This window comes from Protopterus annectens, chromosome 2.part1 (assembly GCF_019279795.1).
Source record: "Protopterus annectens isolate FY-2018-M chromosome 2.part1, PAN1.0, whole genome shotgun sequence".
Taxonomy (NCBI): domain Eukaryota; kingdom Metazoa; phylum Chordata; order Ceratodontiformes; family Protopteridae; genus Protopterus; species Protopterus annectens.
The window spans coordinates 1625995771-1626022389 of NC_056729.1; the positions used below are offsets into that span (position 1 = coordinate 1625995771).

The 26619-nt window shown below is 42.0% G+C and overlaps 1 protein-coding gene across 1 annotated transcript in view; it reads left to right on the top strand.

Annotated features, from left to right (window-relative positions):
* LOC122794563 (coiled-coil domain-containing protein 63-like) overlaps positions 1-26619 on the top strand; it is an 867658-nt gene that overhangs the window by 183950 nt on the left and 657089 nt on the right. Inside the window, exons 3-4 of the mRNA XM_044063060.1 lie at positions 16118-16217; positions 17489-17678. Coding sequence (XP_043918995.1) covers positions 16118-16217; positions 17489-17678 — 290 coding nt within the window. The remainder of the gene's footprint in view (positions 1-16117; positions 16218-17488; positions 17679-26619) is intronic.

Genomic DNA, 26619 nt, shown 5'->3' on the forward strand with positions numbered 1-26619 from the left:
TGGGAGAGGTAGGAATGGATCTGGGATTTGAAGTGTTCAAAGTTTTTAGAGATTCGTAGTGAGGGTGGGAGAGAGTTCCATTTTCTGGCTAAGGAAAAGGATAGGAGAAACTGGCCAGCGGGACGTTTTGGTTTGTATACAGAAAGTAGATTTAGTTGGGCAGATCTTAAGGATCTGTGAGGTGTGTAAAATGGTAAGATATTTGTTAGAGCAGGGCATGCAGTAGGTTTAAAGATTAATTTGTGGGCTGTAGTGAGATGGAGGTAGTCAAGGTAGTTGGAAAGCTCTAGCCAGTTTAGTATGTGGAGAGAGGTACAATGGTGGGAAGAGTGGTTAGATTTAGTAGCGAATTTAGAGATTTTGTTGTAACAGATTTCTAGTTTTGCAGAGATGGTGGAAGAGAGGTTGGTTAGTAATGGAGCACCGTACACTAGTAATGGTAGTAAGTAGGTAGTGGCGAGAGTTTGCCTTGTAGAAGGAGAGAGAAAGTGAGAGTTTCTGTATAGCATACCAAGATTCTGATGGGTTTTCTTAATATTTAGTTGGACATACGTATTGAATTTCAGGTGTTCATCAATGGTAACCCCAAGAAGTTCAGCAAAAGGAACAACTTCAATAGTGAAGTTGGTATGGCTGATGATATTGAAGGATTGTTTGTCGAGAGGGATGGCTTTTGAGGGGGAGAAAAGAAGGATTTTGGATTTATTGGCATTAAGAGAGAGATGGTTTTGAAGCATCCAGTTCTCTGTAGTTGTAAAGGCCAGTTGGGTTTTTGCCTGGAGCTTGGGAAGGCTAAGAGCAGAGCAGACTAAAGTGGAGTCGTCTGCATATTGCACTATTTGAGTGTTTGGTATCACAGTGTGAAAATCATTGATGAATATATTAGAGCATTGGTCCGAGTATAGACCCCTGGGGAACCCCGGTTGGGGTAGGTAGGAAGGTTGAGGTACCAGTTTGCCATTTCACAGCCTGGGATCTGTCAGAGAGCTAACTTTTGAACCATGTAAGGGATTTTTTGTGAGAGATTGAAGTTAGAAAGGTGATTCAGAAGATGAGTATGGAGAGACAGTGTCGAATGCCTTGGATATATCGAGAAGGACAGTGAAGACAATTTCTCCAGAGTCACAGGCATGGTTAACTATGTCTAAAAAAGAGAGGAGAGCAGCTATTGTACTATGGCCAGGACAGAATCCGTGTTTTGTAGGGGTGAGGAGTTGATTATTAATGAAGTAGGGCATGAGTTGCAGGTGAATGCATTTTTCAAGGATTTTTGAAATTGGGGAAAGAATGGCTATTGGTCGGAAGTTAGAGATGCTATTATTTCTGCCTCGTTTGTGGAGGGGCAAGATAAAGACAGCATACCATAACTTGGGGACATAAGATTCCTGGATAGCTCTATTGATGAGAATGTTGATGGGGATAGTGACACCATCTGTGGCAAGCTTGAGAAAGAGTGAAAGAATATTGTCAGGGGCATTGGAGCATGGCTTAAGTTTGGAAAGAAGCTTTTTGATGTAGGAGGTTGAGACTGGTTTTAGATGAAAAGTGGGGGGAGGATTAGGAGTGGAGGGTTGAGGAGAGGAATGTGAAGTGGGATTGGGAGGAGGGGAGGAGATGTGGTTGGGGAAGGTCTTAGTAAGTTAAGCTATAGAGTTGGTAAAGAAGGAGTTAAAAAAGGGTGGCAATTTCTGTGTCAGTTTTATTGTTGTCAGGACAGGGATTGTATTTGGTACCAGGGAGCAAAAGAGAGTTGATGGAGTTCCAGAATTGTTTAGGATTTTTGGAGCGGGTAGCCTGCAGTTTGGTGTAGTAAGATTTTTTTATCATTTGTAACATGCTTTTTGGTTAGATTGCAGAGTTGCTTATTTTTCAGGAGGGTAGCAGGGTGTTTATTTTTGTTGTAAAGTTTCCAGGTCTTGTCTCTTTGTAGCATAAGTGTTTTGGTGTCCTTTGTTAGCCAAGGGGCGGAGTTGGGATTTATTTGTTTTGTTCTAGGTGGGGCTTGGGTGTTTAGGATGCCCAGGAAGGTAGAGTTGAAGAAGTCTAAGGCCTTATCTAGTGGAAGAGTTTTTAGGTTGTCCCAATTTGTTAGTTTAAGTGTTTTGGAGAATATAGAAGGGTTAAAGTTTGTAAGGTTATGAGTGTGAGTGTATTGGTGTTGGTGAGGGGAGTAGTGAGCAGCTTGGTGAATAAAGGCTGGGAGATGGTCACTCATTGTGTCAGGTAGTATACCAGAGTGAGAGATCTTATTAGGGTGGGAAACTAAGATCCAGTCCAAAGTGGACCCTGGGGGTTGTTTTTGTTAGGTCTGGTAATGCCATTTGTTAGTTGGGTGAAATTAAATAGCTTGATAGATAGGGAGGGATTATTGTTATTGATTCTATTCCAGTCAATGTTCACATCACCTAATATGTATGTCTCAAGTTTAATGTTAGTTGAAGCCCATAAGAGAATGTTTTCAAGAGCGGTAGTATTATCTCCAGGGGGGGACATAGATGGCCATCACACAAATACTTTTATAGTTATTCAGTTTGAGAATTCCTATGACTAGTTCATAGTAAAATACAGATGCTATATAAATATGTTTAATGCAATGTTCTTGTAAGATTTACTGAAGAAGTGACAAGGACGTCTGTTGTAAATTGCTGCCTTCTTAATTTATTGGTAAGATATACTGTGTCCGGAGTCTGGTTTTGCATGAAATTGGTAACTGGACAATTTGACAGAAAATTGGACAGTCCGATCAAAAAATGGACAGCTGGCAATCCTAAGATGGAACAATTAGTCCCCAAAGTATGGAGAAACAAGAGGAGCAGAAGACATTTATAGAAGAAATATGGACATGGGAAAGAAAAAGAGATTTAATATGGTACAATATTTATGCAAAGGAGAAAGCAAAACTAATCATTGTAAAAAGAGCAGAACCAAATATAGTTGAAGAGAAATTCAGGCAAAGACATCTGGATACAGAAAATTTTACAATACAAAAAAAAGAAAACAGAAGAAAAGTAGAAAAGAGGATTAGTAATGGAGAAGTTAAAGAAATAAAAAACTGAGTTTATGGATTACCTGCAAAGTGAAGGATTTGGTGTAGAAATTTTAACTCAACAGGATAGAGTAATGGACACACAAAGTAAAGAGAAACCATTGGAGTAGGAAGCATCTAATCATTTGACATATAAAGATATTTTGGAGTCTTCCATAAAAAAACAGTGCAAGCATTCAGTTGGAGCTATACAGCAAGGGAAACAGGAAACTGTGACAACTCTGACACAGTCAATGTCGTGGAGTGATAGGCTAGTGAGTTCTCATATGAAAGAGCAATGGATGACACAGGGTGAAACTGAAGAGAACGTGGCACAGGAAGAAGCTCGGGAACTTTCTATAGAATGCCCACAGGAAATGGCAATCAAAGAATGTGTCCTTGGTTTAGAAGAAAATGATCTAAGAGAAGAGTTACTTGATTTAATATAGATGGATAGACATGTTAAAATCAATGAAATTAATAGACTGCAGAAAGTCAATAAAACACAAAAAGTTTGATAAAACAAATGAACACAGTAATTATGGCTGCCCATAGAGATTCATGCAATATAACATAAGTAAATAGGATACATTAACCAAGTGCTAACAAGCAGCAAACTTGTAAAAAATGAAGAAAAACAGTCGCAACACTTCGCTGGAAACTGAAAACTGTTTTAATGACAAACAGAGTAGCAAATCAACCAGCAACTAAGCGCTTTCACCTTGGATTCCACTGGCATCTTCATTTAGAAGAAAATTCAGTTATGGCAATAGAACAAAAAGGAAATAAAAGAAAGTAATATGGAACAAAGGATCATTTGCTGTTAAAGTCATAGTGGAGGACTGTAAAAAGGGGGAACAATTTAAGTATGGCATAGATTGACTACAAAAAAGCATTTGGTAGTATCCCACATTCATGGATAAAACAATGTTTAAAAATGTATAAGATGCACCCTACACTGATAAACTACATCACAGTGACCATGCAACAGTGGCAAACCACTTTGCAGTTAAGCCATGATAAAGGACAAATTATTATTCCAGGTGTAAAAATTCAAAGAGAGATATTCCAGGGTAACTCTCTGTCACCGCTGGTCTTTTGCCTTGCCCTTCAACCCATTAAGCTGTCTGCTTAACAGATTAGGTCATGGCTGTAATTTGGCTCCCAGCAAGCATCAAAGTGTAAAGACTTCTCATCTTCTCTTTTTACATGGTATAAAACTGTATAGCTCACCAGATGAGGAACTGAAAGCACAGCTGCTTGTAGTCAAAACTTTTTCAGATGATATAAGAATGTCATTTGGTCTTGATAAATTTGCAAAAGCAGCCTTTAAAACAGGAAAGCTACAGCACCAAGGAAATATCAGTTTGGGACAAAATGTGATATAAGAGAACTTGAGCAAGAGGGAGTGTATAAATATTTGGGAACTGATGAAGGATCAACATGAACAAATGCAAATAACACTCTGTAAGGAATATTTTAGAAGACTTAAATTAATCCTGAAAACAGCATTGACTTCTAGGAACAAAGTGCAGGCTATAAACTAATTTTCTCTTCCTGTCCTAACTTACATTTTGGAGTGATTGACTGGCCCCAAAAGGTGTTGGATAGATTAGACAGGAAAACAAGAAGGATGCTTCATGCACATCAAATGATGTATAATAATGCATACCAAGATTATATATTCCCCGTTCCGTTCCGAAGGAGGTATGGGCCTCCTTGAAATTTGATTACATGTATAGATCTGCAATCGTGGGAGCACATACATATCTGCTGACCTCACAAGACCCAAAGATAGTGAAAGTTTTGAAACATGACAAGAATAAATATAAGATGACCTCCCTGCTTAGTCTAGCAGAAGCATATTGGCGTCAAGCGGGAATGGAAATCACATCAGAAGTAGATAAGAATAAGGCAGCAACTAAATGTGCCAGAAAACAAAAGAAAGTATATAAGGTGAGGATTAGATGAGAAGGCAAGAAATGTGGAAAATGTATAAATATAGTTGCAAGTATAGAAAACTCCTGTAACAACCTCAAGTTGATCAGGATCAAACGCAGGAATGGTCAAGCAGAGGCAAATTCAAACCAAAAAATGAAAGTTTAATATTGGCAGACCAAGACAGTGGACTACGTACACTTTGGTTTACAAAGTCCATTGAACATGTGGGAGAAACAGACAAATGTAGGTTTTGTAAAACAGAAGTGGAAGCAGTTGAACACCTTGTTGCTGGTTGTGACATACTAATGGCAGAAGGTCTGTATACTGAAAGGCATAATAATGTGGCAAGACTGTTGCACTAGGGATTGTGCAAACATTATAATACTGAAGTAGCTGAAAAACATTGGAAACATGAGCCACAAAGCATCATAGAAAATGATGAAGCCTACATCACATGGGGTCACCCATTACCAACAGTTCAAAAGATAGATGCGAGAAAAACAGATATAGTAGTCCATGAAAAGAAGACAAAAGTAACATTGATCATTGAAATTGCTATACCCAGTGACTACAGTGTCTTGCGTGCAGAGTCATAAAATATCAGGATTTGCAGGCAGACATGACAGTAATGTGGAAGAAAAATACCCAGACAGTCCCAGTAGTAGTAGGAGCAATGGGTCTCATAAAAAAGAATCTACAGTCATATTTAGATATGTTACAGATACATGTAACTCTATAAAAATTGCAGAAGGAGTCATTACTAGGCACAATGTGGGTGCTGCAAAGAGCACTTCTGGCTAACATCAAAGACTGAAACAAGACTAATTTGGTGAACTTTAATCATGCTTTTACTTAGGAAAGAGGTCCATTCCTGTCATGGTATTAGAAACCCAAAAGACTTGGATAAATTAAAAATGACAGAAAATATAGCAAACCTACTGGCCAACAAATTCAGCTCTAACTTTACTCCTCTCTCCCCATCAACCTTCCCTCAGGAAATACCATCAAATATAACTCCCCCTGCTATCACTAGGGAACAGGTCCTTAATGGTCTCTCTAAGGCCAAGAGCACTTTATTGATGGACCCAGGCAATATCCCAGGATGCTAGCAGGAAAATGGTAGAACTGAAGTTTGTAGGTTTGTTATAGTGAGTGGGTGAGATTAGTTGAGTAAAGCCATGTAAGTTTAAAGAAGAAATGGATGTACTGGAAATAAGGGTTAACCAACTGATATTGACATCTTCTAGTAGAGTGGTTTCATTGGGTATATTTTGGGAGAACAAGGAGAGGATTTGTTCAAGTATGGAAATATTGTCACCAAGGGGTATTATATAACACAGATATTGTTAGAGTTAAGTTTAATGTCAGCAGTTAGGAGTTCTGCTGAGTGAAACATAGGAGGAGGGTTTATTACAGGTGACAAGTTCAGATGATCAGAGTAAATTATGGCTACACCTCCACCTTTTTTGTTAGGTTAGTCTAGACGAAGGATGTTAACCCAGCCACTGGGGATGCACAAGCCAGTGCATTTCTTTGTGCCAGTCCCAAGCCCGGATAAATGGGGAGGGTTGCGTCAGGAAGGGCATCCGGCATAAAACTTCTGCCAAAAATTACTGATGCGGAGAACTTTTCATAATTGCATACCGGTTCGGTCGAGGCCCGGGTTAACAACGACCGCCACCAGTACTGTTAGCCAACAGGGTGCTGGCGGAAATTGGGCTACTGTTGGCCGAAGGAGAAGAGGAGGGCGAAGGCGTGCCCAAAGGCAGGAAGATAGGAGGAAGGTTAGGAGTGTAGCAGTGAGGGTAGGAACTTTGAATGTTGGCAGTATGACTGGTATAGGAAGAGAGCTAGCTGATATGATGGAGAGAAGGAAGGTTGATATATTGTGTGTGCAAGAGACCAGATGGAAGGAAGTAAGGCCAGGTGTTTAGGAAACGGGTTCAAATTGTTTTATCATGGTGTGGATGGCAGGAGAAATGGGGTAGGGGTTATACTAAAGGAACAATATGCCAAGAGTGTTTTAGACATGAAGAGAGTGTCTGACCGAGTGATGTTTATGAAGCTCGAAATTGATGGTGTAATGATGAATGTTGTTAGTGCATATGCTCCTCAAGTTGGGTGTGCGATGGAAGAGAAAGAGAAATTTTGGAGTGAGTTGGATGAAGTTGTGGTGAGTGTACCCAAGGGTGAGAGACTAGTGATTGGAGCGGACTTTAATGGGCATGTTGGTGAAGTGAACAGAGGAGATGAGGAAGTGATGGGTAGGTATGGTGTTAAGGAGAGGAATGCAGAAGGTCAGATGATTGTGGATTTTGCGAAAAGGATGGACATGGCTGTGGTGAATACGTATTTTAAGAAGAGGGTGGAGCATAGGGTGACGTACAAGAGTGGAGGAAGATGCTCACAAGTTGATTATATACTATGTAGGAGGGCCAGTCTTAAGGAGATTGGAGACTGTAAAGTGGTGGCAGGTGAAAGTGTAGTTAAGCAGCATAGATTAGTGGTATGTAGAATGACGTTGGTGATCAAGAAGAGGAGGAGGAATGTGAAAGCTGTGCCAAGGATTAAATGGTGGAAGTTAAAAAAGGGTGATTGTGAAGTGGAGTTTAGGGAAGAGTTAAGACAGGCACTGGGAGGCAGTGGAGAGTTACCGAATAGCTGGGTAACTACAGCAGAACTAGTAAGGGTGACTGCTAGAAAGGTGCTTGGTGTGACATCTGGACAGAGGAAGGAGGACAAGGAGACCTGGTGGTGGAATGAGGAAGTACAGGAGAGTATACAGAGGAAGAGGCTGGCGAAGAAGAAGTGGGATTGTCAAAGAGATGAAGAAAGTAGACATGAGTATAAGGAGATGAGGCATGGCAAAGAGAGAGGTGGCAAAAGCTAAGGATAGGGCATATGGAGAGTTGTACGAGAGATTGGACACTAAAGAGGGAGAAAAGGACCTGTACCGATTAGCTAGACAGAGGGACAGAGCTGGGAAAGATGTGCAGCATGTAAGGGTGATAAAGGATAGTGAGGGAAAGGTACTCACAAGAGAGGAGAGTGTGTTGAGTAGATGGAAAGAGTATTTTGAGAGGCTGATGAATGAAGAGAATGAGAGAGAGAGAAGGTTGGATGATGTGGGGATAGTGAATCAGGAAGTGAAACAGATTAGCAAGGAGGAAGTAAGGGCAGCTATGAAGAGGATGAAGAATGGAAAGGCTGTTGGCCCAGATGACATACCAATGGAAGCATGGAGGTGCTTAGGAGAAATGGCAGTGGAATTTCTAACTAGATTGTTTAATGAAATTTTGGAAAGTCAGAGGATGCCTGAGGAGTGAAGAAAAGTGTTTTGGTACCTATCTTTAAGAATAAGGGTGATGTGCAGAGCTGCAGTAACTACAGAGGGATAAAACTGATTAGTCACAGCTTGAAGTTATGGGAAAGAGTAGTGGAAGCAAGGTTAAGAAGGGAGGTGATGATTAGTGATCAGCAGTATGGTTTCATGCCAGGAAAGAGCACTACAGATGCAATGTTTGCTCTGAGAGTGTTGATGGAGAAATACAGAGAAGGTCAGAAGGAGTTGCATTGCGTCTTTGTAGACTTGGAGAAAGCATATGACAGGGTGCCTAGAGAAGAGTTGTGGTATTGTATGAGGAAGTCGGGAGTGGCAGAGTAGTGCGTAAGAGTGGTACAGGATATGTACGAGGGTAGTGTGACAGTGGTGAGGACTGCAGTGGGAGTGACAGATCCATTTAAGGTGGAGGTGGGATTACATCAAGGATCAGCTCTGAGTCCTTTCTTATTTGCAGTGGTGATGGACAGGTTGACAGATGAGATCAGACAGGAGGCCCGTGGACTATGATGTTTGCAGATGACATTGTGATCTGTAGTGAGAGTAGGAATCAGGTTGAGGAGACTCTGGAGAGGTGGAGATATGCTCTAGAGAGCAGAGGAATGAGGGTCAGCAGGGCTAAGACAGAATATATGTGTGTAAATGAGAGGGAGGGTAGAGGAATGGTGAGGATGCAGGGAGTAGAGTTGGTAAAGGTGGACGAGTTTAAGTACTTGGGATCAACAGTTCAGAGTAATGGTGAATGTGGAAGAGAGGTGAAGAAGAGAGTACAGGCAGGGTGGAATGGGTGGAGAAGAGTGTCAGGAGTGATTTGTGACAGACGGGTATCCGTAAGAGTGAAAGGGAAGGTCTACAAGAGTGTAGTGAGACCAGCTATGTTATATGGGTTGGAGACAGTGGCATTGACAAAAGGCAGGAGTCAGAGCTGGATGTGGCAGAGTTAAAGATGTTAAGATTTGCAATCGGTGTGACTAGGATGGATAGGATTAGGAATCGGTATATTAGAGGGTCAGCTCATGTTGGACAGTTTGGAGACAAAGCAAGAGAGACGAGATTGCGTTGGTTTGGACATGTGCTGAGGAGGGATGATGGGTATATTGGGAAAAAGATGCTAAGGATGGAGCTGCCAGGTAAGAGGAATAGAGGAAGGCCTAAGATAAGGTTTATGGACGTGGTGAGAGAGGACATGCAGGCGGTTGGTGTGACAGAGCAAGATGCAGAGGATAGGAAGAAATGGAAAGAGATGATCCGCTGTGGCGACCCCTAACGGGAAAAGCCGAAAGAGAATGATGATGAGTCTAGACGAAGGATGTTGTATCCTGTGGGGAGAAATTCTTGTCAGAGATGTGTGGTTTGAGCCAAGTTTCTGTAATTTGTATTATGTCAGGAGAGTAATGGGAGAGTGGCTTAATGGCTAAGGTGTTTGCCTTACAAACACAAAGTGCAGGGTTTGAGTCTCATAAGGGATAATTGGCTAGGCTTAAAATGGCTCGCAAGGGCAGTTAGCTTAGTAATGAACAATGAAAATAGCATGAAACATAATCTATAATGATCTACATGAGCACATCTGTCACTTATCACCCCCAAGTCTACACTACCTCTTTTTTTACCTGGTGATGTACACCCCAACCCTGGACCATACAGTAACTCCTCTACTACCAGTCTAAACACACCACCTGTGCCACATCATCATTACTCCCCATCTAAACATTTAACGCTTTTTTTCATTCAATATACACAGTATCATGAATAAAATGAGTGAATTCCATGCTTGGATGGCCCATTACTTTCCTGACATAATACAAATTACAGAAACATGGCTCAAGCCACACATCTCTGACAAAGAATTTCTCCCCACAGGATACAACATCCTTCGTCTAAACTAACCTAACAAAAAAGGTGGAGGTGTAGCCATAATTTACTCTGATCATCTGAACCTGTGCCCTGTAATAAACCCTCCTCCTGTGTTTCACTCAGCAGAACTCCTAACTGCTGACATTAAACTTAACTCTAACAATATCTGCATTATATAATACCCCTTGGTGACAATATTCCCATACTTGAACAAATCCTCTCCTTGTTCTCCCAAAATATACCCAATGAAACCACTCTACTAGCAGATGCCAATATCAGCTGGTTAACCCTTACTTCCAGTACATCCATTTCTTTTTTAAACCTACATGTCTTTTCTCAACTAATCTCACCCACTCACTATAACAAACCTACCAACTCCAGCTCTACCATAGACTGGATACCAGTATCCAAAGCTGACTTGTATCACCATCCTAAAACTTTACCTGATGCAATCAGTGACCATTCACCTATTTGTGTTCAAAGATTTCACCCTCACCATTAAAGGCCACATAAATACAAAGACTGCCGCAACCTTTCTAACTTCCATCCTGATCTATTCAATAACTTGCTCGCCTCTTACCTTCCCTTAGATGAAGTTGTGCAAAAATTTAATTCAGTATTTCTTAATATACTCAATTCACTTGCCCCCCTAAGAACAATAACAGTGAAATCTCTATGATCTCCCTGGCTATATCAGTCAACACACTCTCTTTTGCATAAAAGAGATAATGTCTGGAAACTCTGGACTAAGACTAAATCCTCTCCCACCTTCAGACATATAAAGAACTTCATAACCTCTCTAAAAAACAAGTTAACATTGACAAAAAAAAACTTTTACCTTAAACCTCACACTACACATCTCAGCAACCCCAAAAATTTTGGAACACAATCATATCCTACACCCAGGGAAACCCACAACCCCTAATCCATGTCCTAATAATACCCCTCAAAACAGCTACATTACTTAACTCTTACTTTAGTAATACTATCAGTAAACTAACATCAACCTCAAATTCCTCTAACTCCACTGAACCCCCTACCACTCCTAAACATAATGATGCCTTCTGTCTGAAACTTGTCCCCTCCAGCTATATAAAATGTCTACTCCTTAAGCTTAAACCATGCTCGCCTTCTGTTGACAACCCACCGCCATTCTTCCTCAAGCTAGCAGCAAACTCCATAGCACATCCCATTTCCATCCTCTTTAATCTCTCTATATCTGAATCTACTATTCTCTCAATGTGGAAACAATTCTTTAATATACCTATCCACAAAGACGGCAATTCCACTGAACTATCTAACTGTCGTCCTATAGCTATATAGTCCCACCTCTCTAAAATACTTGAAAAATATGTACATAAGCAAATCTTAGACTATCTACTCTCTGAAAACCTACTTACCCCTACTCAACATGGCTTTCGTCCTCACCATAGTACAACTACTGCCCTTATCTCTTTTTCCCACTTTATCTCCCTTGCCAGAGACAACAACAGACTTGTCCATGTCTCTTTCTTGATGTATCTAAAGCTTTTGACACTGTTTCATACAACATGCTCCTCTCCAAACTCTCTGACCATAACCTTTCTACCTCAACCATATCCTGGTTTATCAGCTACCTCTCCAACAGGCAACAATCTGTTAAATGGCTCTCCTGTCTATCTCCCTTTCTCCCCATCAAGATGTGAGTTCTTCAAGGTTCTGTTCTTGGTCCCTTACTGTTCAACATTTTTACTAACCACCTCCACACTTCCTGTACTCACTCTAAACTCATTCAATATGCTGATGACTCCATGATCATCTCCTCTGCTGACACCCTCTCTGACTTGCTCACTGTCACTCAAAATCCCTTCAATTCTATTGAAAATTGGCTGTCTTACAACCAACTTACTCTTAATCCAAAAAAAGACCAAACTCCTCCTATTTCTCTCTAAATCACTCTCTCACTTGAAACACTCCTTCAGTATAACATCTCTTAACAACACAGTTATTAATGTGATACACACTAAGCTTCTTGGGACAATTATTGATGATAACTCAAATTCGATCTCCATGTACACCACTGTTTAAAGAAAACTCACCAAAACCTTGGTTTACTCTACAGAAATAAAAAGTTCCTAACAAATGACTCTCGTACTTCTCTTGCTTATGCTTATCTTCTCTCTAGTCCCCTCTGTAGTTCACAAATCTTAACTAACATATACGCTGGTCTTCTTGCTAAACTTGATGCCACCTACATAAAATAGCTAGGTTTGCTGCTAATCGTACCTCTTACTCTCATCACTGTCAGTCTCTTAAGGCTTTAATTGGTTAGCATTCCCTAATCAAGTACTATACTTCCAACTTCTTATCATTCATTCCATTCTTTACAGGTCCTCCTTCTGCCCTAGCATCTCCTCTCTTATCTCTCTCTACTCCCCAGCTAGAAACCACAGGAGTGCTGATCAACAGCACTTGGACATATATAAACCTAAAAGATCAATAGGCCTAAACATATATAGCTACACTCCTGCCCTATTGTGGAATAAGCTTCTCTTGACCATCAGAAAAATAACACACACACACAAACTTAAAAAAGCTCTCAAAGAATATCTGCTTAACAATTGGACATGTCACTGTAAAATCACTGCTTGAACTTTTTTCTCCCAACTTTCATAAATCTGTCTCCCTAACCTTTCTAACTACAACCTCATTACTGATCTTCTCCTTACTTTTCTAAGTTGTTCTATTTTTGGCTGCTATAATTCTTCTCTGGCTCCTATACTTTCTCATCTTATTGCTACAACTCTCTATACCTCTGTCACCTTACACCTTCTCTGTGAACCTTTTCAAATCCTTCTTGGTATTTATAATCTTGTTTTTTTCTTTAAGGTCTTATTGGTATTTTTAGCAAACTCTGTAAATTGTCAATTAACAACATTATAGTTTGGAAAGAAGTGTTTTCAACACTGTATTCTCTTTTTATTGTTGTAATTTTGTACAGATTGGTTGTTTATTCTTTTTGTAAAATTACTATGTACTATTGTGAAACTTTTTTCCCCAGGCCTCTGCTGAAAAAGAGCTGTCTTTCCCGGTTAACAAATGTCAAATAAATAAAAAAATCTATCAGGCCCTCTGAAATTGCTGTTTAACTGTAGCCTCCAAACAAGCTTTGTGCCTCATGAATGGAAAACTGCAACACAAAGGTGGGCCATCTACAGACCCTGGAAACTACAGACCCATAAGTCTCACTAGCCTCATATGTAAAGACATGGAAAGAATTGTCATGAAAATTATCAATAATGATATAGGAAACCTCCATACACTGGACCCAAACCAGTTTGGTTTCATCAAGTGTAGGCCATGGTTACTAAATTTGGTGTACTTCTATGAGAAGGTCACCAAAGCACTGGATGAAGGCAGAACGGTTCACATTCCGTACCTTGACCTGGCCAAGGCATTTAACACAATCCTTCACTCAGGCATTGTTGACAAACTTAAGAGGTTAGGTACTAATGCTTATGTAACACAGTGGGTAGCCAACCGGCTCGCAGACAGGACCCAGGAGGTTAGAATTGGGGAATCCACCTCTACAAAGAGGTTGTTCACAAGTGGAGTCCCTCGGGGGTTGGCCCTGGGACAGCTCCTTTTTGGCATTTACTTCTGTGAAGTCAAGGCCAACATCAGTGGCCTCTGACTGACTAAATTTGCAGATGAATGTAAATTAGGAGATCTCATTGAATTGCCCACTGGCACAAACGTTCTCCAAGAAGAGCTGACACAGATAAGCAACTGGTGTCAGAGCCATGGACTAAAACTAAATGCCATAAAATGCATAATACTATCCTTTGGGATTTCATCCACCCCTGGTATCTATCATATTGACAACACACCCCTAAGATTTGACCCAGGATTCAGGGACTTGAACACACATAGACAGTAATCTGGCGTTTGACCATCACATGTCTACAGTAATGAGGAAATCACTCTGTGTTGTGTAACTTCTAAATAAAGGCTGTGTTGTGTAACTTCTAAATAAAGGCATGGCGTCCAAGTAAGTCATTATTCCACTGTATTTAGCCTTCGTCAGACTTCTCATTGAGTACTGTTGCCCCTTTGGTAACTACCTAACCAGGCATATCCAACAATTGGAATGTCCACAGAGGTTCCTCACTAAAATAATGGAGGGTGTAAGTAATATGTCCTATGCAGACCACCTCAAGGCCCTATTTCTGTATTCTGTCTCCTGCAGGCTGTTGAGGGGAGATCTACGCCTGGAATGCAGGGCATTGTCAGATCTCATTCTAATAGACCTCTTGCATATCTGAAAAACAAACAGCACCAGAATTACCCATTCTAAAGATTTAAACCTTGCCTGTAATATAAATAGGACCTGCTGGAGATAAAGGTATGTATCCAAGAAACTACCCCTTCTCTGGAACAGGCTCCCCATCCACGTGAAACAGAGTTCCTCCCTAAACCAATTCAAGTGTAACTTGGACAATTGAATGGGGAACAGGAAATGCATCCCTGGTTTGACACCTATATTTCTAATGGACACAGGCAGCCTGTAAATGGTTCATCTCACAGGCCCCTGTTTGTAAATGTTTCACCTCCCAAGCCCCTGCTTACACTTATCTAGGTTACCAGAACTTGTCAGAGTTTTGTGAAGCATGGCTAGGCTTAAAAAGGCCCTTGTTATCATTAGCCTAGTAAACACTTATGTACCTATGGACCTATGAGTTTGCTTTCTACCTTTTGGCATTCACCTCTTGGAGGAATGAGTGGAAGAGAAATGGGAGCTTGATGGTCACTGAGGCAGGAAGGTAAAAATAGGCAAAAAAAATGTCAAGCCTAGTACTGTATGAAGGTGCAGCTTATAATAATTAGGTGTGCAATGGCAGTTTTGGTATACAGTTGTAATTTGCTGCTTTTGGTTGACTGGTTGCAGTGTTTATTTTTGTCCATATGAATGTGTCTCTCTGTTGTGGATATACTTGTGCTTGGTACACGTAACGTTTTAATGTCTGTGTGTTTATAGGTTCATAGATAGTTGCTAGGCCAATTGTCTCCAAACACTGTCTGATTAAGTGACTTGCTCAGGGTCACACAGTATGCAGATGAAGGTGGAAGGATTCAGATCTTGTACTATTGACACAGGAAGCAGCTCATTAACAAGTTAGAAGTTTAGTCATTTGCGCTAACTGACAGATAACAAAAAAGTTTCATTCCAGGGTGTTTGAATTTAGGTCATGCTTTTATGGCATAAAATTTTATGCTTCTTGCTGTGCTGTAGTCGCCATTTGACAACCTCACTGTTATCTGCTCAAGTGTTTTAAAACATTGTTCTTCATTGTCAGATATCAGGTATGGTGTACAGTATCCCTGTTTGTAAATTGTGGTAGCAGTGTTATTCATTCAGAATTGCTTATTTGCATATGTTCTGTGTACAGCCAGTCAAACTGGTGAGCAATTATACTTTTCTTATGCAGGCTGTCAACTTTATTTTAGTGTTTAGGACTTGTTTTTGTCCTTTTTAAAGTTTTCCTGCATATTAGAGCTCTTCATGCTTTGTAAAATGTCAGTGAATCCTGCTCATAAACTTTATTTGATTGCAACTGGAGAAGAGATTACAGCTGAGGGCATATATATGCCCCATTAGATAAACTGGTTCCTGTTCATGGCTGTTACTGCACAACACAGACTTGACCTGAGGTCACGGTTTGCTTATGTTATCAGTTGCCAGGCTCACCCATGCAGGATTATGGAAAATAAGGGGAGGAAGAGCCAAAGGCACAAATCAATATCTTAGTATTAACTAGAACAATTTCTGTTTGGTGTGAAACTACTCCTGGGCTGGGGGATAATTAAGTCTTAGAGAAATGAACAGCAACGTAGTAGTTCATAGATGCATTTAAAACACCAAGTAAAAGAACACTGGGTTTGTAGAAAGCCACTAACACTAATATGCGTTCCTATAGCTGAAGGAGAATTTGAGAGACTGCAGCGACAATTCCGTAACATGGAAAGTGATCGCCAGGCCTACAGCACTGAAACACAGGATTTAATCAGGAGACAGCTGTAAGTTTGAGTATCACTATCTTTTAGACATGCTGGAGTAGTCACTTTATCACATGTTCCTTACTGTATTGTTCTAAGTCAGCTGTCCAGTATCTTATGCCTTGATTGAGTTGAATGTTCAAAGTACTGTGGAGCACTCCGGGAATAATCAGTTATGTGATCAGCAACACATTTGTTTACAGTTTTCATGATGCTTTGACTTTGAATTGTTTTAGGAATTTAAGTCCAAATTCATTTGGGATAATTAAGCTATGTTCGTAGTTACTATAACAGTAATATGTTTTATCCAGTTTGAATAAAACAAGTCTTCTCTTTATCATTCATTGCCATCTAGACTGTGTTCAGAAATTTGTGCAATAAATAAAACCTTCTGCTAAACTATACTGGACCATACTTCAGTTTAATGTACGTGAGTGAGTCCATGGCAAACTTTTTGAAGCTATGCTATTTACTTGTGTCTCATTCTGTTTGAATGAGAGCTATCTCAAATCACCTGTGATAATTTCATTTGGAAGAATACTGTGGAACTGAAAATGTCATTCTAAATTCTCTTAATTGTGATAGTTATTTTTTCTGATTTTGATGAAATTGCCTTGCTGAAAATATGCATTTTGTTTCAGGAGTAGTGATATGTAAAGCCGTGTTAGTGTTAAACTTGCAGGCTCTTTCTTTTGTAATACACGCCTTTTATGGCTGTGTGACAAAATACAGATCTTTTGTGGTCAACATTCATAAATTCCCTAATAAAAACAGCCTCATTTGAAAAAAAAAATAAGTAAAACCAGTTTGCACTCCAAACATAGGGGGCTGTGCCTCTCGCAGTCATGCTGTTTATTTATAGCAACTTGAAGATTTATTTGTGTGGGAAAAGAGAAATAAATCCCAAGATTCTAAAGTCTTTGTTTTAAAAGATAAAATCTTGGAATCGCACAATCTTAATCAAACATAAGACTATTTATCACTAATGTCTTGATTGCAAGCCTGGCACAGTACCTGTTATATTTTCAGTTTTATTTAACTTCCTATCACAGTATAACAGTTTGCAAAAGCCTTTCCTTATGGGCTATTTAGTTTTAGCAGAAATGCTTATGAAGCAATTATACTGGGGATAGTGACAGCATTTATTTTGCTATTTCTATATTATTATAACTAGAACTCTTCTACCTGTTTATAACATTTTAATAGAATTACTTTCTTGCAGCTCATTCCGATTCTTTCATTTTTCAAAATTTACTGTTAAGCAGTATTTAACTCCTCTTTTCTCTGGGCAGTGCTGAGATAAAAAAACTTGAAAAGGAACGTGATGACTTAATACTCAACACACAACTTTCTGAAAGCCGTGTGAACCAGCTTCGTGATCAGGATAAGAAGGAGAACCTCCGCAGCCTACTGGATCAGAAGGACAGGCTAGAGGATAAGCTGACCAGGGAAAAGCAGACCATTGCAAACCTTGATCAAGAAGTAAGAACATTTTTTGCAAACATGCTGTCTGTCACTGTAGAGCATAACAGAAAATCGTTTAGTATTTGCATTCTTCACATGATGATATTGATGTATTTTTAATGAAGGAGCTTAAAATTAAACTGTTCATTTACTATAGTGTCCTTTTGAGATGTTAAGTTTATTTTGGTGTTTTTATTATTGTCTTTTTGGCATCTATTAACTTTTTATTTATTTTTAATTTATGTAGTAGCATTTTAAATTTGTTTATGTAAAAGATAAAAAACAATTAAATTACAGTAGTCTTTGACAAAATGAAATGCAAAAAAAAAAGTTGTTGGATCTTTGAAAGGGCTTCTTCTGGAGGCATGTAAAAAGTCACACTGAAAATTTCAGTATAGCAAAAAGACGCATCATTTACTCTTAATCACCACAGTGCTTCACTTTCTTAAAAGTTCAATAAAAATATACATCATGACACATAACTTTTTTAGGAACATGCATTAGAGCAAACACTAACTATGTTGAGAAATTAGAAGAAAGTTACTTATTTGGATTTGATACTTTTTGTAACAGCACTGTGTGTGTTAAGAGACTTCCAGTATGGCATGATTGTGAAACCGGCTTTAGGACTGTGCCCTAGCTGTTACCTGTCAAACTGGAAGTTTTCCCTAAATTACTTAATGTTGTCTATATTTAACTGTAGGTAGAATATTTTCCCCAACTCCTGATAAAAGTTGTCTATATGAAGAAGCACAAAGCCAAGTGTAAAGGGAAACAGCAGACTTTAATATCGTGGGTGGTCTGTCGGAAAGGCCTCCAGTCCGTAGAGCCACAGGCCATGCAGGGTACAGATTCTTCAAAGCCAAAGGAGGCTGTGGTTACCATATGTAAGGAGCTGCAGAATGTTAATGAAAAATTGACAACTATGTGAAATAGACCGACTTGCATTTGAAAGATCTCAAAGAAGCTGTCAGTGAGCATTCTGATATTATACACTGATTAACTGGAGTGACTGAGCTCCAAAAATCTAAAATTTCGACAAATGAAGATAACTGGAGCTTATTATGAATGCTGTGCAATAGACCAGGATGATCATGCCTGAAGAAAGAATTTACACTTTTTGGGTATCCCAGAGAGTGTGGAGGGGCAAGACTGTAAGTCATTTATGAAGCATATCCTCATGGAATGGACTGGCCTTGAGAGATGTCAGTTTGTTCTGGAAAGGGCACATAGAATATTTTGGGCTCCCTCGTCAGGTAACTGAAAACCGTTACATTTGCTACCTTTCATCTGAGGGAAACAGTGTTGTCACTTTTGTTGAAGTCAGGGAAAAAGATTAATGTGTGAAGGGATGCTGGTGTATGTTGATCATGACTTCTCCCCCACAACAAGAAGGAAGCATGAAGAATTCATGTCCCATGCAGCAAAGGTGTAAACTACAGAATTTTAAATTTAAACTTCTTTACCCTGCAATTATAAAGATATTTTTTTTGGAGGTGCCCGGACATTTGAGTCTGTGCAGCAGGCTTTGAAAACTGTAGGAATGGGGGTCCAAAGAGTAGACCAGAAGCAGATTATGGCACCCTGACAGACATGTTAACACATGCCTAAACTGTCAACACTTTTCTTTTCAAGAAATATACAGCTCTTAAGTCAAGAATGAATGCTGTGCAGAAGCAACCAGTCAAATTACAGTCCGCTAATACTGACAGATGAATAAGATGGTGGGGTTTTTGATCCTGGCCTCATGGAATTTTTCTACTCTTATTTCACTCTCGAACTTTGATCATTGAGCATGGATGGTGTGGATGACTGGCTAGGGAAGACTTAATGTGGATGTTTGCAGGTGAATTCAGTGATCATAGACATAGGATTTGCATTGTGTATCTGTAAGAGTTTTCTTTATTTTTCTGCTATTGGTGTACTGAGATTCCCACAAGTGCCATAACCTGGGGGGGGGGAACAAAGTAGAAGTTTTATTCACTGTTATATGTAAACCTTTCAGCTGCCAGTACAGTTAGTTTGTGGCAGGTTCCTTTTGTTTTACTGATATGTTAACACTGGCATTACAAGATCAGGTTTGAGTGGAAGTCTGTTGTGTTTGTGGGCTGGCTGAGGTATCAAATTCTTAACACAGCTGGCTTGATATTTTATGTGGATTTCGTAGCGACAACCTTCAAGTCCTGAAAATGTTTCCCATGTATGTGTTTTATCTTATAGTTGATATGTAGCCCATAAATGGTTGAAAGTGGTTCAATGTCCATGATGCAATGCATCCTTGGAAGTGGAATTAGCTTTGGGTAGATATGACTCTGTAACTGGGACCAATCATATAGAGCCTCACAGCTAAATGATAGCTCACATCTGTGAGATGAAAAGAAACCCTTCAATTGTGCTAGATGCTGGACAGCAGTTTTTTCCATTGAATAGTGCAGTGCTAACTCAAGTGTATATGGTTAGTTTTTTTTTTGTTTTTTTTTTTGTTATGTGTTTCTTCCATTTTATTATTTAGATCTAATGGTTTGATTTTGATGGATCAGATCCTTTTTGTAGCTACACTTAAAAATGTGTCAGTGAAAAATGTGTTTCGTTCTGGGTCTGTTTAAAATTTTTAGGAGGTGTATGGGTGTGGAAATGAGAATTAAAAGGGCATTACAGAAAATTTTAACTGTTAATATTGGTGGAAGGTTAGAATTAATTGGAAGGGTATGAAAAGCAAGAGGCTATAAACTTTTAAGTGATGTTAACCGGCAGGTTAATAACTTGGAATGATAATGGTTTGACAGATTTGCTCAAGGGAGCTTGTTCTGTTTAACATATTAGAAGGGCTAAGAGTTGATCTGGTCGTTCTACAGGTGATGCATCTATGGTACTCCAAACATGAAAAGTTACCTTTGAAAGGATTTGCACTGTTAGGCCAGGCAAGCTGGAAGGGCCATAGCAGATGGGGGGGTTGTATTTCTCAAAGTGAGGAGTCTTACTCATACCATAACCAGTGATGTTATGTGATCCTATCTCGCCTACATTCTGAATGATGGGTTCGGAGCCGATCCCTCGGCTCCGACTCGGCACGCTTATGCCAAAGAGCGAAGTCTCTTATTGGCTGAGCTTACTATATCCCAGGATGCACCACTGCCAGTCCCCCAGATCTCGTTTGCCGCTTCCCTGCAAAGACGTGGTCTCGAGCTGGCTGGGCTGAGTAGCTTTTATTAACTACTTTTTCTGTCAGTTTTTGCTCTTTTATATCACAAAAGCCGTTTTAACGGCTATCGCTGCCTTTGTGTACGTTTGAGTAGTGAAATATTTTGTGTGTGATTGGGTTGAGTTTGTTTCGGCCCCCCTTACAATCCAGGGCCTTTTCGGTCAACCGTTGTAACTGAAGCTTTTAGTGATTTAAAGTTCCCGGTCATTACAGCTAAGGTTGTGTTTTACACTATTACTGTAAGCCTTGGGTTTTTTTTGTCACAGCGAATCTATAGTTGTTAAATTTCCTGTCAGAAATTGTTTAACATCATGTCTCAAACCCCTAGGCCTTCGGGTTTTAAAAAATGTTCTAAATGTGCTTTTAAGATGTCTGTTACGGATGACCATCTACTTTGTGTATATTGTTTAGGGGCAAAGCACTTGCAGGAGTCATGCAGCGTATGTCACGCTTTTTCCTCAAGGGTCCTCCAGGAGAGGAAAAATAAATTGATTCTCAAGGGGTTAATTAAACCCTCTTTTCAAGAGGCCTTGTCTTCCTCTCCGCTCCTGCCAAAGAAAAGGGCTTCGGTTCCGACCAGTCCGTCGGATCCGACTGCCAAGAGACGTAGGCAGGCCTCTCCTTGCGCTCCAAAGACTTCGGAGGCGAGGTCGGAACGGCCTGCCTCCATGCCCCCAGTATCGACTGGCTTCGGAGCCGATGGCTGGGGCATCGAGGCGGGTCACCTTCGCCGGCTCCACTGCTCTCGGAGCCGACAAGGGTCGCCGCTCAGACACTTCCTCCTCGGCGAAGTCTACCTCGGCACCGATGGAATCTGGTGTGTGTGTTTCCTCGGCGCCGATTCTCATCGAGTCGCCTCGGAGCCGTCCCCTAGTCCCTTGGGGCCGAGGGAGAGGTCTTCTCGAACCCGTTCTGTTTCCTCTCGGTCTTCGAGAATGTCGGATTCTGATATAGACAGGGTGCTCCAAAGACTGTTCCAGTCCCCAGTCTTCCAAAAATTTGTTTCGGTTCCGACCCAGTTGGCTTCGGAGCCGATGACCATGACCCACCCCATTGCCATTCCTCCTCCGACTGCTTCGGCTCCGTCGGAGCAGGTGCTCTTGGAGCCGGTGGAGATCTCAGGGTCGGCTCCGACCCTTACTCCAACCCGGGCCCTCGGGTCCGAGTTTGGTACGCGGACTTCTTCGGCTGGACCCGAGGGTGATGTTTCGGGACCTATGCTTTCGGTTCCGAGCCTCCCTCTCGGTGCTTCGCTGCGGGACTTCCGTCTACCATCATGGCTCGAGACCGGACACTTCCAGGATTCTGGGGTCCGGCTTTCAGGGCCATGAGGAGTGCCTTGGCCAAATCCTCTTCGCCATCTCTCCGGTTTACCAGCACCTTCCCTGGGCGTGGAGACTGGGTCTTTGGCAGTTCCCCTGTCCGTAGCCAGCGGAGCCCCGAGGCCTGAGGTTACCCCAGTGGGGTTCCCTCCTCCTGAGGGTTCTTCGGAGTTGTCTTCAGAGGAACCCCAAGGAAGAGATCATGCAAGAGGAAGCACGTGGACTCCCCGAGTCTATTACATCGGACACTGATATGGATGATGCGGAGGGGTCCCTAAGTCGCCCTCGGATGATGTCTCTTTTGCAGACATCTTAGAGATCCTCAAACAACGAGGCGGCTGGATATCCAAACCCCCCTCTGCGGACCAATGAGTGCTCCTCAAGGCCTTTGGGGCTCAGCCCTCCGCCTCCTGGGTGTCTCCGCCCTTGACGAGCTTCTGGATTTAGTTTGTCAAGGGCGTGGGAACATCCGGATACCGTGGAACCAGTCCCTTCTCGTCCAAACAAATTTTTATCTGCTCTCCCCGAGAAGGAGTTCCTTACTAAAGGCGTGGCTGTAGATGCCATGGTGGTGGCATCTGCTACACAACAGGACGTGGCAGAGGCTTCAACGCCCATCCATCCTCCTAATAAGGAGTCTAGGAGTATGGATAGGTACGGGAAGCGCACCCTGACTTCAGCGGCCTTTACCTTAAGGTCTCTGAATTATTTGGCACATTTTACCAGGCTTCAGAGGGATCTGGTCAAGGAGTTGTCAGATTCCTCTCGGTAACCTACCTGAGCAGCTAGCCCAGTCCGTTAGCCCTCAGTTGGCTATCCTTACGCCAATTGCTAACTCGTCCATGAGGCTCATTTCCTATGCGGCCGAAGGGGTAGAGCGGCAGGCACAGGCGTGGCTCACGAGACAAGCCTGGCTCCGCTTGTGTCAGTTTCGGAGGCCTTCAAGTCTTCCTTCACCGACGCTCCCTTTGATGGGCCCTCATTGTTTGGACCCAAGGTGAAAGACACCCTTACCCGCTGTGAGCAAGAGGGAAAACGTTATCTGCCGAGGGGCCCGTTATTCCACTCCCTTTCGGCCTTACCCCAAGGCCAAAGGAGGGGGAAAATGTGGTTCGAAAATCTCGCAAGTTTTTCTCCCAACAGCAGGAAGATTCCCGTCCAGAGGCAGAGGGCGGGAAATTTTTCAGGGAGACGCCGTCCCAGAGGCGGCAGAGGGCCCCGCAATTCTGGAGACTGCGAGTCCTTTCGTGGCTCTTCAGCCTCCCACACGTCATGAGGGATTGCCCGGCTGTGCTGCTCCGGAGCCAGTCGGGTGTCGTTGCCAAGCACCTAAAAGCCTGGGAGTCAATCACTCAGGACAGATGGGTGCTTCGGATCATTGCCGGAGGTTACACCATCCCATTCACATTCTCGCCCCACCGTCCAAAAGAATCCCGGACCCACCACCCAGTCAAAGGGATATGGCAGCCGCAGAAGCTTTAAAGCTGCTAGAAAAGGAGTCATCCAACCGGTCCCCACAGACCAGATCGGATCAGGAAATTACTCCAGGTTCTTTTTAGTGCCAAAAAAGACAGGGGACCTGAGACCAATATTGGATCTCAGCAGACTGAACCAATCCGTCACGAAATCCAAATTCCGAATGGTCACGTTACAATCCATTCTCCCATTGTTGGAGAAGGATGTTTGGATGTGCTCCATAGACCTCAAGGACGCCTATTATCACATACCGATACATCAGGCGTCCAGAAGGTATCTGCGCTTCAGCCTGGGAGTCAGTCATTACCAATTTTGCGCTCTGCCCTTTGGTCTCACCACAGCCCCCAGGGTGTTCACCAAGTGTTTGGCAGTAGTGACGGCTCACCTGAGAAGTCTTGGATTCCAAGTGTTTCCCTATCTGGACGACTGGCTCCTGACTGCCACCACCAGGCATCTACTAATGGACAACCTCAAAGCCACCATCTCCCTGGGTGTTACCCTGGGGATTACATTCAATTGGTCAAAGTCTGTCTTGCTGCCCTCTCAACGCATAAAGTTCATAGGAGCAGAGATAGACTCAAGATTGATGCGCGTCTTTCTTCCTGCCGAAAGGATCCAAACTTTACAGGGCCAAGTTCAAGCTCTGATCTCGAGATCCAAAGCCCCAGCCAGGATGGTCCTTCAGGTTCTAGGCTCAATGTCTACCACGGTACTTTTAGTTCCTCTAGCAAGGTTACACATGAGGATTCTTCAGTGGCTCTTGTCAACTCAATGGTCCTTTCAGGATCTTCCTCTCAATCACCACATCATGATTACGGAAATATGCAAAAGGGACCTTCGCTGGTGGCTTCAAACATCCAACTTGGATCAGGGAAAACCCTTTGTTCTCCCCCCTCCAGTGGTTACCCTGACGACAGATGCCTCCCAGATAGGGTGGGGGGGGGGCATTGTCTGGGCAGGCTAGTTCAGGGCTCCTGGCTTCCGGACGAAGCTCTTCTCCACATCAACGTGTTGGAAATGAGGGCTGTACTTCTATCCCTACAGGCCTTACACAAGTTTCTTCCTCAGGACATCATCGCCATCCACACAGACAACATGTCGGTGGTTTGGTATCTGAACAAACAAGGAGGGACCAGATCGTATCCCCTTTGCAGAGAGGCCATGAGAGTGTGGGAATGGGCTGTAGCTACCAACCGCTTCTTGGTAGCGACCCACATCCCGGGAAAGTCAAATATATTGGCGGACAAATTAAGCAGGACAATTCTCTCTCCTCATGAATGGTCTCTAAACCGCACAGTAGCAGCCCAGGTTTTCAAGAGATGGGGGACGCCATGCTGCGACCTATTTGCAACTCCACAAAACACCAAGTGCCAAAGGTTCTTCTCCTTGATTCCACATCAGGAAGTACCAGCCATGGATGCTCTAGCACAACCTTGGCCAACAGGGCTACTTTATGCCTTTCCTCCAATACCACTCCTTCCCAAAGTTATTCAAAAGCTTCTCAACTAGGGTCTTCAATGATTCTGATTGCCCCATACTGGCCTCGTCAGATATGGTTTCCTTACCTAAAAAAGCATGCAGTGGACGATCCATGGACCTTAGACCTGATCCCGGATTTGCTAATCCATCAGTCGGGACATTGGCATCAGTCCCTTCAATCTCTGAAATTGACAGCTTGGCTCCTCCACTTCCAACCTTAGTTAGAAGTCACACACTAGACCGGAAGTTGTTCACATTTTATATTCGGCCCACAAACCCACCACTAACAAATTGTACCTCAGTAAGTGGAAGAGGTTTGCTATCTGGGCTCAACTCAAGGGCTTAGACCCTATCACTGCTCCTGTCCCAGAGGTTTTGAAATTCTTAACATCCCTGTTTAATCAGGGATCTTCTGTCTCAACTATTAAAGTTCAACTAGCTGCTATCTCTAAGTTCCATGAATCCACGGACCCTCCTTTGATGAGCAGCAGACTATGCAAAACATTCATTAAAGGTGCGAGTCTGTTAAGACCACCAGTTTTTCATCCTGCACCTCCGTGGGATCTTGATTTGGTGCTTGCATTAACATCCCCCTTTTGAACCGCTGCTACATGCTAATTAAAATATCTGTCTTGGAAAACGGCATTCTTAGTGGCTATTACTGCTGCAAGAAGAGTCTCAGAGCTTCAAGCCCTGTCTATTAAACCACCGTATTTGATTTTCCACAAAGATAGAGTATCACTCAGGCGTAATCCATCCTTTGTTCCAAAGGTCTGCTCTAGTTTCTGTCTTCAACAATCTCTAGAACTACCAGTTTTCATTCGGAAATTCTCTCCTGAAGCAGAATACACTCTCCATAAATTGGATGTTCACAGGCAATTACGTTTTTATTTAGACAGGACTCAGCAACTTCGTAAGTCAGACCAGTTGTTTGTGTCCTTCTCAGATAATAAATTGGGCCAAACCATCACAAAGCTACAATCTCAAAATGGATCAGAGATTGCATAACTCAGGCCTATTCTTCTTCGAATAAACATCTTACATCATCCATCAAAGCTCATTCTACCAGAGCTATGGCTACTTCTATAGCCTTTCATTCCAAGCTCGCTATATCGGAAATTTGTGCTGCGGCTACTTGGTCCAACCCACACTTTCATTTCCCACTACAAATTGGATGTGGCATCTAAAGGACGAGCATCATTTGGTTCCACGGTACTCAGGAGTGTTTTCCAGTGAGCCACCCAGGATTCAGGTGCTAGGACGCTGTCCCATCATTCAGAATGTAGGCGAGATAGGATCACATAACATCTTTTAGTTATGTACTCACCATAACTTCAGATGTTTGGGATCCATCTCGCCACATTCCTGATACCCACCCGCCTTCCCCTGCCTTGCAGATCAGAAGAGATGGAACGGTTTTGAGCTCCACTGTTTTTATCTTGTTTCATCTGACGATGTTATATAAGCAGGGTATGCATGT